This window comes from Tenrec ecaudatus, chromosome 10 (genome assembly GCF_050624435.1).
Source record: "Tenrec ecaudatus isolate mTenEca1 chromosome 10, mTenEca1.hap1, whole genome shotgun sequence".
Lineage (NCBI taxonomy): Eukaryota > Metazoa > Chordata > Mammalia > Afrosoricida > Tenrecidae > Tenrec > Tenrec ecaudatus.
In genome coordinates, this window is record NC_134539.1 from 59,978,372 (window position 1) to 59,988,672 (window position 10,301).

The following is a 10,301-nucleotide window of genomic DNA, read 5'->3' on the forward strand; positions in this document are numbered from 1 at the left end:
TGTCAGGGCAGTGACCCCTCAGCCACTGGCCTTGGCTTTCAGTTACCACCACTACCAGTCACGTTCAAAGCCTCTTTCTTGTCAGAGTTATGGTAGGGATGCTGGCCCACTGCCACAGTCACAGTGGGCACGGGCTCAGCCCAGGGCTCTGCCCCTGCCCCCAGTACACACATGCAGCCCTGCATTTGCAGAGGGAGAGGCAGGACTGTGTTCGGGCACCTGCCCACAGTCTGGGGAGCCTTGCTTACCAGGGATCTCCCATCCCAGCCTGGAGCCACAATTCACCCAGGAGCCCCGCTAAGGCCTTGACCCCTTGGTGGCACAGGCAGAGGGAAGACCCTCACAACAGTCTTTCTTCCCCCCAGGTCTGGACCGGCCCCAGCCTGGCATTCAGGACGAGCAGCAGGGCAGGGTGGAAATGCCTCCATCCGCATAGCACTCACCCACCCAGTGACAGGGCCAATGAATAGTACACACTCTGAGTAGTCACTTGTGTCTCACACCAGGGGCACACTCAGTTACAGCCTCTCGCACAAGCAGAGGCACACACCTGTTCGCACTAGCACACATTCACACTTACTTGGCTTTCCCACACATTCACCTAATAAGGTGGAAACAGATATGCCTGTGCACACATGTGTGGCCTCTCTGAGCATGGCTCTGGCCCTCTGCCCTGGCAGGATTGGGGGCAGGGGTGGGATGCTTTCACCCTGCAGGCCTGGATTTCTCCTCTTAAAATGGGGGCACTCATATCTGTCTGGAGCACTGTCACGTGAGCCTCCCTGCCCTCTACCCAGGCCAGATGCCTGCCTCATTCAGGACTCCTCCTACTCCAGTGCCTACTTCAGACACGCCGCCACGGCCCCCCACTACCACCCCTGCCCCATCACACAGCGTGGTAGCTGCATAGCAGTGAGGACTCAGGAGTGCTCAGGCCAAAGGCATGCCAAAGCTTGGCTTGTGGGTGACCAGTGACCCGAATCTGCCCGTTTGCCCTCCCTGGGTTCACCTGCCCCGGCCTGCCCACCTTGCTTTGAACAAAAACCATTAGCTGAGCTGTGGCTCATGAGCCTTCTGATGCTAAGCCTTGTGTAAAGATCTCCTCCTCCCGCCAGCTCTCCCTCCACCCCCGTGGGGAACCAGAAGTCCCAGAGGGAGCCGCACGTGAGTCTTTTAAGATGGGCCATTGCAGGTTGCCACACGGAGAATTAAAGACTGGTCAGTGAGGGGACTCCCGCTTCCTGGGTGTCTACCACCTGCTGCCACTCCCCTGGCCTGCTCTGCTTGTAGCTAGATACCAAGGAGTCCTCATCCCGCTCAGAATGACCCCTTATGTCAGCAGAACTGCCCCATCGGGGGTTCCCAGCCGCAGATCACCAAGTCTTTTCCCACAGAGCCCTTGGGAGATTCAAACCGCCAGCCTTTCAGTTAGCAGCCTGCTGCTTGACTGTGATGCCTCTAGGACATCTTGTCAGGAGGCCAGGTTAAACCCACTAACCAGAGAAGGAGCCCAGAGTCAGGAGTAACCTGTCACAAACCACCCACCAAGTTGGTGACATAGCATAGCAGCAGACCCAGGCCTGACTGGTTCCAAAGGCCCTTTAAGTCCCCACCACACTGCCAAGAGTGACTTGAAGCCCTACTCTGCAAAGATGACATCAGGCTTTTTTTTTTTGTGGGCCACTCAGTTGGTTAGGCATTCCTTGTGCACCAAGCAGTGGGGCCAAGTGTTTCTCAGGAAAGAGCTTACCTGAGCCTCAGAGCAAGCCTTTGAGGAAGGGCCTCTGTCCATAAGGAAGTGAGGCTGCATGTCCAAGATCCCGGAGCTGAGGGGACAGGGCACCCCCGCCGTGTCCTCACCACCCACACAGGTACTGCCTGGCGGGCACCGCCCTGCTGTGCTGGGAACTGCTATTTCCTGACAGCTCTTCTGAAATGTTGAGCATCTCTTCTGCCCCAGCCCTGTGTGACCTCAGGCAGCACAGATGACACCCGCAGTGACCTGGGCACAGATGTAGCCTGTGCAGGCCTGTCCCCCTCCACCCGTCCCTTTGAGCAGGCCCCAGGCCAGCCAAGGCTTTGAGCCACCCGAGTGTGGTTAGAGCCCAGGCACCACCCCAGACAGCCCAGCCTTTCCACACTGTGGCCTTGAGGCAAGAAGTAAACCGCAGCCTTGAACTTGCACTTGGCGTGCCTACTTTGTCTTTTTCAGGGTGATGGGGAGCTCGGTTTACCAAGGGTGGAGAAGAAATTCTTCTTCTGCCCAAATCCCAGAGAGTAAACCTATGGCTTTTATGTTCCCCAATTTACATTTCTTTATTCATTCATTCTCCAACTATGTATTAAGTATTTTGTAAGTGCTGGGTCTGTGCTGAGTCCCCAAACCCCAGAAGTGAACTGGCCACTGGGCAGCTAACCACAAGGTCAGCAGTTCAACTCTTCCCAGCACTCTGCTCTTGTAAAAATGTACAGCCTCGGAAACCCTGTGCTCCGCTGTCCTGCAGGGCCACTGTGAGTCCCCATTGGCCCCGTGGCAGTGTGCCTGTTTGGGGGGCTTTGGCCCCAAGCGGTGGGGCACCCATGGTGGGCTCCAAAACCAGAAACACAGGAGGCGTGGAGGGCAATGGGAGGACGCCAACCTTGGCCCAGAGGATGGATGGGGGCCTGACACCGAGGCAGGGCCCTGGAGATGGGCAGATGGCCAGGAGGACACTGGGTTCAGGCCACACACAGTCATGAGGGGCCTGCCTTTGCACCTGGCAATGGACTCCCGAGACAGGAGTGAATGAAGACACGTTTATCACACAGCTTCAAACAGAAATCCCTTTTTCTGGCCACTTTCCCTTTTGAGCTCTATATATCCCTATCATTTATTTTGTTTGGATTTTCAATCCTGGTCAGGTGTGTTGAAAGCAGTCATCTGCTTTGGGCCTGACTTGACGGCAGCTCACAGCAGCACCATCGACGTGTAAGCCTGAGATTCTTCTCATGCCATGCTCTCCTCTGTCAGTGTCTGCTGTGTCCCAGGTGTGCCCCGGGCCTCTCGAGCTTGGGGCCATTCTGCCCCTGGATCGGGTCCTGGAAGGAAGGCTGCCCCTCTCGGAGGGACAGCAGATACCAGGCACAGAGGCACACGTGAGCAGCTGCCACATGTCAAGGTGGCTGCGAGTCAGTGTGCGTGAATCTTGCTGGACAGGAACCCTGCCTAGAAGCCTGCAGATCCAAGGGGACCCAGAATTCCCCGCTAAGGAGTCGGGAGTCTTGTTAGGAAAGGCTTGTGGCAGGGGAGCCCGTGGTCAGCTGTGGGACTTCCTGCAGGGTCTTTGGATTCTCTGTAAGGAATCCAGTCCTCCAGGGCATGTATGTATGCATGCATGTATGTGTGTATGTATGTATGTGTGTGCTGAGGCAGACGTGGGAGAGGGGTGTGTGTATAGAAGGCCTAATTCTAAAACTTTGTGTGTGTGTGTGTGTGTGTGTGTGTGCATTGTGAGGTAGAGGAGGGAGAGGGGTGTGTGTGTAGGAGGCATAAGAACATTTCTAAAACTTTGGAACCAGAATAGGGAAATCTCTCTTCCCTGATGGCAGACAGGCCTAAAACGGAAGTGCCCCTGGGCAGTACTCGCTGCTGGGTCGAGGTAAAAACCTCTGTCCCTCAGGTCCCAGTCCAGGCTCGGGCTTGCCCATTCATGACTTCTCCATTCCCCAGATAGCTCCCATGTGCTGCGGGTACCACCGCTAACGGGTACCCAGGCTCCTGGCCTCCCTGGAGCGCACTGCTGGGTGGGAGAGACGATGTATTCGAGAAGAACAAGCGCATTTCAGAGTGGTTTGGGCTGTGGAGAAAACGAGAGGAGGATGAGACGGAGTGACTGGGAGTGGGGCCATTAGATTAGGGTCACCGAGGAATGGCATTTACGAGACCAGGACGCCAAAAGGTGGGTAGCAGAGAATGCTTGTCAATGGCAGCTGAGGGAAGTCAGAATGCAGCAGGCTTATTCCAGACCTTATCTGTCGAAGCAATTACAGCGCATCCACTGCATGCCAGGTCCAGTGGCCAACAAAGCAGACGCGGGCCCTGTACTAAGCAGGCATACCGTCTGGTGGGGGGTCACCAGTGCCCCTGGAGGGCAGAGTAGAATTGACCCTGTGGGTTTCCAAGACTGTAACGTTTTACAGGAGCGGGAAGCTTCCTCTTTCTCCCCAGAGCGCCAAGTGTGTTCAAACTGCCAACCCTTGAGTCAACCACCAAGCACTTAACTACTGTGCCAAGACTGTCAAGTGAAAAAATGCGCCAACACACACAGATTCACACATTGTAGGAAGTGCTAGGGTACTAAGGGAAGGAACCACAAGTGAGTGACCCACTTCAGCATGGGTGGTCAGGTGGGAAGGAAGCGCCCACTGTTCTTGGAGGACATACAACCTTGAGCTCATCTCTCAGCGAGCACCCTGGATTGCCATGCATTTCTTAAGACACATTTTTTCCCATTGTTAGAACTGTTTTAGATTTACAGAACAGTGGGAAAGATACTGCCCAGAGTTCCTAATATACTCCAGACCCAGCTTCCCCTGTTACTGACAGCTTAGTATGGTTACAGTGTGAGGCACTGGTCACAAGTAATCAACCCACACTGATACATTATTACTAACAAAAGTCCACACTTTATTAATACTTCCTCCGTCTTCCCCAATGCCGGTATGTGCTCTGTTGCAGGGGCCCAGCTAGGATGCTACCTTACATTTAGTTGTGATGTCTCCTCCTCATACTGCTTGTGTCATCGGGCTAACCCCAAGGTCGGTAGTTCAAAACCACAGCCAGTTCTATGGGAGAAGGATGAGGCTTCCTAATTCTGTAAAGAGTTAAGGTCTCAGAACCTCACAGGGGCACTTCTCTGTCCTATAAGGTCCCCATGAGTCCGCACTGACTCGCTGGCAGTGAGTGTGGTTTTAGGTTACTGTCATCTGTGCCCATTCAAAGGACCTTTCTTGGTCTCTGATAACAGGTTTGAAGAGTACTGGCAGGTGTTATGTAGTGTCCCTCCCCTGGGGCCTGTCTGATGCTTTTCTGGGGCTGTTTTTTTTGGTGGGGGGTTAGGCCTTAGAGGTAACATGGCATTCGCTTCCATCCTATCAGGGGTCCCTATCAACATGACTCACCACTGCTGGTGCTGCCTGAGACCACCTGGCTGAGGGAGTGCTTGTCAGAATGCTCCTCTGGGAGCTGGTTTCCCCCACCCTCATGCCCATGGAAAAAAGGTACTATGCTCAGCCCGAACTTAAGGAGTAGGGAGTTCCACTCTACCTTCTCCAGGCAAAGTAGCTATATAAATTCTTTGGGATTCTCCTTAGAGGAGGATCTGTCTATCCTCTGATTTCCATCCATGCTTACCAATATTTTTCTGGGGGCGGGGTATCTTTTTCTCTTTTAAAAGTTCAAGAACCCTGTTGGTATTTCTGGAAACCTGGATGTATTTTACTTCAGTTAATGAAGGACAGGAAGTGCTAGCTCAGGGTAAGGGGAAATCCAATGAGCCTCATGGTTTCCCTCATCAATAGACATCCACAAAACACACTGTGGGAAATACCCAGAAGCCAAGTCGGTGCCTCTTTGGCCCCACTGCGCAGAGCTGACCACTGCTCGGACTCCGACAGGCGGCCCTTCACCCTCCTACTGTGCCTACTTTCTACACAGATGATGCTATGGTATTGTGTCCCTGCCTCGCTTGCAGGGTGTGTGTGTGTGCGTGTGTGTGTGATCATATCGTTGCCCCTACGTTGCTATACAGACTCGGTAACTATTATTTTCAGTAGTTACTAAATACCCCTTAGGTGGCTCACCATCTCCCGCCGCCCCGCAAACCTAGCAGGGTGTCTGCCACCAGTGAGTCAGTGTTGACAAAAGCCTCCTGATATGAGTGGGTCTGTAACAAATTAATCCTCCCCGGGTCTTGAGAAACGTAGGTTCTTTTCTGTTGTCTTGATTGGACATGGTCTGAGACACACCGATTATCCTCTGAGGATAGGGTCCCAGGCTGGCATTGCTGGACCAAAAGGGCCCCCCAAAACTTCTAAAGCCTAAGTCCTCCTCCCCGTCCATCCCCTGTGCACACTGGTAATTGTGCAGAGGGTAATAATTTACAATTGATTAAAGAGTTTGTGGGGTGTTTCACCATCCCCTATCTCCCCTCGGCCCCTTTCCCTCCTCCTCCCTCTGCCCCAAAGGGGAAAAATTATCCGAGAAGGCGAAGATGTTCGCAGACAATCAGATTAACATATTCTAACAATCGCAATTTGCAAAATAGTAATCACAACTCCCGGATCGGGGGAGGCGTTAATCAAAGCTGCAGGTTTAATTCCATTTTAAATATTGATGAAATGTGCCTCGGCAGCCTCACCCTGGTGTGGCCGGGCCAGGGGAGCTGCAGCGACCAACCAACCGCCTGCCCAGGGGAGGTGGAGGGAGGGGTGTCGAGCAGCTGCCCAGAGGGAGGCATCTGCGATTCAAATTGGTGGCTGGGCGGCCAGGTAGAGAGTGAAAGGGGTGGTGAAGAGGGCTGTTAAGTCCATTGCTGTCAATTTGTAACAATCAGGGAGGGGCCTGGGACTGGTTCAGCACAATAAACCCAGTTTGTCTGGTTTCAGGGGTTACCACTGAAGAGGTTGCAGCTGCACTGATTGGAATAGCCTGGAGACTTCAGAACTGTAATTAGCAACCAGGCTGCTCACAGTGTGGCAAAAGTGGGCTTCACCAGCACTTAACTCGTTGTGTGCTGACGAGCTCCTGCCGCTCTCCCCCTGGTCGGCTCCCCATCGGGGGAAAAAGGGAGACTACTCACAGGCCAGCCTCACAGGCCAGGCAGTGACCCCACAGAGGAAGAGTAAGGGCCAGGGCAGGTTTACCAGAGAATGAACCTGCCTCTGTGCCAGGCACCACCATGTGTGCCCTGTGGTGGGGCGGCTGGGCCTGTGCAGCTCCGTGACCGTGATCTGAACTCCATCAGCGGCGTGGCATGGCACGGGGCCTGGTCCATGGACTGACACGACGTTGTGCTTGACGAGCACTGAGCACACAGTAGGCTGCCAGCAAGCACCTGTCTCCCGAGCCAGAACTGGGACCTTTCACAGGGGCAGAAGAAGCCTGATCAGGGCATCGGACTGGGAGGGCTGGCTCCCTGCGGGTGCTCCGGGTTTCCTGCTCTAGGGAGCTGTCCTCATCCTGCAGCTTCTGCCAGTTGGGTGGGCAGTGCAAGGCACCTCGTGGGCTGCAGGCCTTGGGCTAAGAGTGGGGTTAAGAGAGGATAGGCGTTTGGGCAGCTCTGATTGCACCCCTGAGAGGGAGGGTGGGCAGGTGAGGCACATAGAGGCTGCATCGGCACTCCTGGTGCGTGCAGTGTGTACATGACTCCACCAGACCCTCCCTGGTACCTGCAAACGGGTGTGCTCGAGCATGTGTCACAGAGTGGTTTGTGCAGACCGGGACTTCCAAAGGCAACCCAGGAGACCACCAGTGCAAGGGGGGGGGGGTGTCTTGCAGTGGGGCAAAAGAATCCCCCCTTGGAAGACTAAGAAGCAGTGAGAAGCAAAGAGCTAGCTGCCCACGCAGGGCAGGAATCAAAGCCCAAAGCCCAACGCTCTGACGCTGTGACTCACAGTGACCTTAGACGGTGAACGTGGAGCGTTCACTGAAAAAAAAAAGAGACACAAAGCAACTCACAGCACAATGCCATTTGGGTAAATTGAAAACACATGCACACACAAAACAGCAATACATATTCTACATGCATTTTCAGGGGTGTCTATCCCACCATTAGAGTGGGATCCTGTGGCGGGGGTGGGGGTGGGGGGAATGTGGGCTTGAGCAAAGAAAGGGAAAAATAAAACTGAATCTACAGAGGGGCGTGGGCAGAGAGGGGGTGCTAGCGTACCGAGGTCTGAGGAGAGACGCCCTCGGCTCTGGATTCGAGTTTTGAGAAGTGGCTCATATTCTGTAGCCCTGGTCCAAGCCCTGCGCTCATGCACATGGGTGGGACCCCGCAGAGCCTTTGTTTTGCTCATCTGTAAAATGGTGGGAGTGGCTGCGGCCTGTCCGGTGGTCACAAGGAATGAATTAAGAACGATAGACTCGGTTCTTCAGCTCCGGCTCCTCACGCTGCCCCAGGGCATGAGCCAGGCTGGGGAACAGGGGTGGGGGGCCTGTTCTGGGTGCATCAGCCTGAGCCTGGCCAATGCCTGAGTGACCCTCATGCAGCAACTGCAGAGACTCACCCCTCTGAGTCCAGTTCCCACCAGATGAGGCACTGATGGGCAGCTGAGGGCTCTGGTTTCAGAGCTCGGGTGTTCCTTCCCAGCTCAGAGTGAACCTGGCCCCCACAGTAATCGCCCCATGCTCACTCTCTGCAGATGACGACGAGCACGAGTGGATCATCCGGACCTGTCGGAAGAGCTGGGAAGAGGTCGCAGGGCACAGGCCCAAGCTGTGAGCTCCACATGTCCTGCCCACGGAACCACCAGGGGGTTCAGTCTGCACCATAGGCGCTCGCTGGCCCCAGGGCGAGGGCATCATTCCTAGTGCCCTTGGCCTCCAGAATAAAGGTGTTCTGCATTCCGGAGCCCCAGGGGGCCTCTGTTTGGGGAAAGGCGGATGGATCCTCATTGAACCTCCATCAGAACCCACTGGAAGGTGTTCTCCTGCTCATGAAAGGCCAAGAGCCACCACCCATAGCCCAGCAGCATGCCCCCCCACACCCACTCCCACACCACCCCCACATCCCCCGTGGTGTCTGGTTGATGTGGATGCAAAGCAACTGGTGGGACAGACTAGCCCTGCTCCACAGGGTTTCTTCCCAGGGCTGTAGTGCTTGATGGAGGCAGCTGCCCTGCCTTTCTCCCCGGGAGCAGCTGCTGCGTATCTTCAGCAGGCCAGAGCTGAACCTTCACTGTGCCGCTAGGCCCCTTGCCCTTGAGTCCAACTCTAACTCGAAACGGCCTCGGAAGGTTTCCAGCACAGTACATCTTGATGGACACACACAACCTCATCTTTCTCCCTCAGGTTTGAACTGCTGACCTGGTGGTTAGCAGCCCAGCCCCAACCCACACTTCCACCAGAGCTCCTTTCCCCCATCACCTTCTGCATCCATCTCCTGAGTGATGGGTGCGGAAGGTGTGTGTGTGCATGGTCTGACTGGCAAGGAATGGTTTTGTGTCACTTTTCACAGATGGGGATTCAGAGATCCAGAGCAGCGGAGTGACTCATCTCCCCAAGGTCACTCTGCACTTGAGCCCAAGTCCCTGTGAGGACACAGCTGGCTGGCTGGCTGTCACTACACCACATGGCTTGGCCTGCCTACCACTCTGGGTCTCACAGGGCAGTGGGACCTAATGACTGTGCCTGAATTCCCAGCTGGTCCCTTATTCCAGCCTAAGAATCCCCCAGGGCTGCCGCTCCCTCTTGCCAGCTCCCCCATTTGAGCCTCCTACCCTGACGCAGACTCAGTGGGTTACCAGAGGAAGAGAGCATGACTTTGGCCTCAGACACCGCTAGTTTCAAGTCCCAGCTCGGCCACCAGTATCATGTAACCTTGGGCAAGTCACTGCACATCTCTACGTCTTCGCAGCTTCCTCATCTATACAATGGGTAGAAGGGTGCCTACGACAGTAGCACTGCTATTGTTTCATAGGTTGTTGTGCGGATGGAATGAGATCATGTAGGTCAAACAGCTGGTAAGTAACAGGTGCTCCATCTGTGCTTGCTGTCAAAGAGCAATTTGCTGGCTGGGCACATAGGGGATGATCCATATCATCCCCAGATGCAACCCTTGTCAGCTGAGAGCCAGGACAGGAAGGGATGGCATGTGCCAGGGGCACAAGCATCCTCAGAGATTGTCGAAACTGCCCAGAATAGACGGTGTAAGCCAGCCAGACGAGGGCTCCAGGGGGTGGGAAGCAGTCCTGAAACTAGCTACCTTGTCACATGCACAGAGCGACGCTCGGGCTCTATCCGTGACGTCCTCAGAGTTTCAGAAACAGAAGGCACATTCATGTAAAGAAACACACATACAGGAACAAAACTAAACTGGGCCTCCCCCACCCTCGCCACCCCCCAAATAATGTGCATCTATGTAAATCAGCATTTGAAAAGTAGATCTGCAGAGGGGACGCTGCCGGGGACGAAACCGGATTGGAAAGGAGGCATACAAATAAAATGGAAAGGAGGGGCCTGTGGGGGTGATGGTGCGATGCCTGCGGATGGCAGGGGGTGCTTGTTGTTCGGTTCTCAGCTGCTCCGAGTGCCAGCTGAC

The 10,301-nt window shown here is 54.8% G+C and overlaps 1 protein-coding gene across 1 annotated transcript in view; it reads left to right on the forward strand.

Annotated features, from left to right (window-relative positions):
- MORN5 (MORN repeat containing 5) overlaps nucleotides 1–8,567 on the forward strand; it is a 38,637-nt gene extending 30,070 nt beyond the window's left edge. Inside the window, exon 5 of the mRNA XM_075559038.1 lies at nucleotides 8,404–8,567. Within this exon, the coding sequence (XP_075415153.1) occupies nucleotides 8,404–8,483 (80 nt within the window). The 3' untranslated portion in view covers nucleotides 8,484–8,567. The remainder of the gene's footprint in view (nucleotides 1–8,403) is intronic.
- Nucleotides 8,568–10,301: the final 1,734 nt, after the last annotated feature.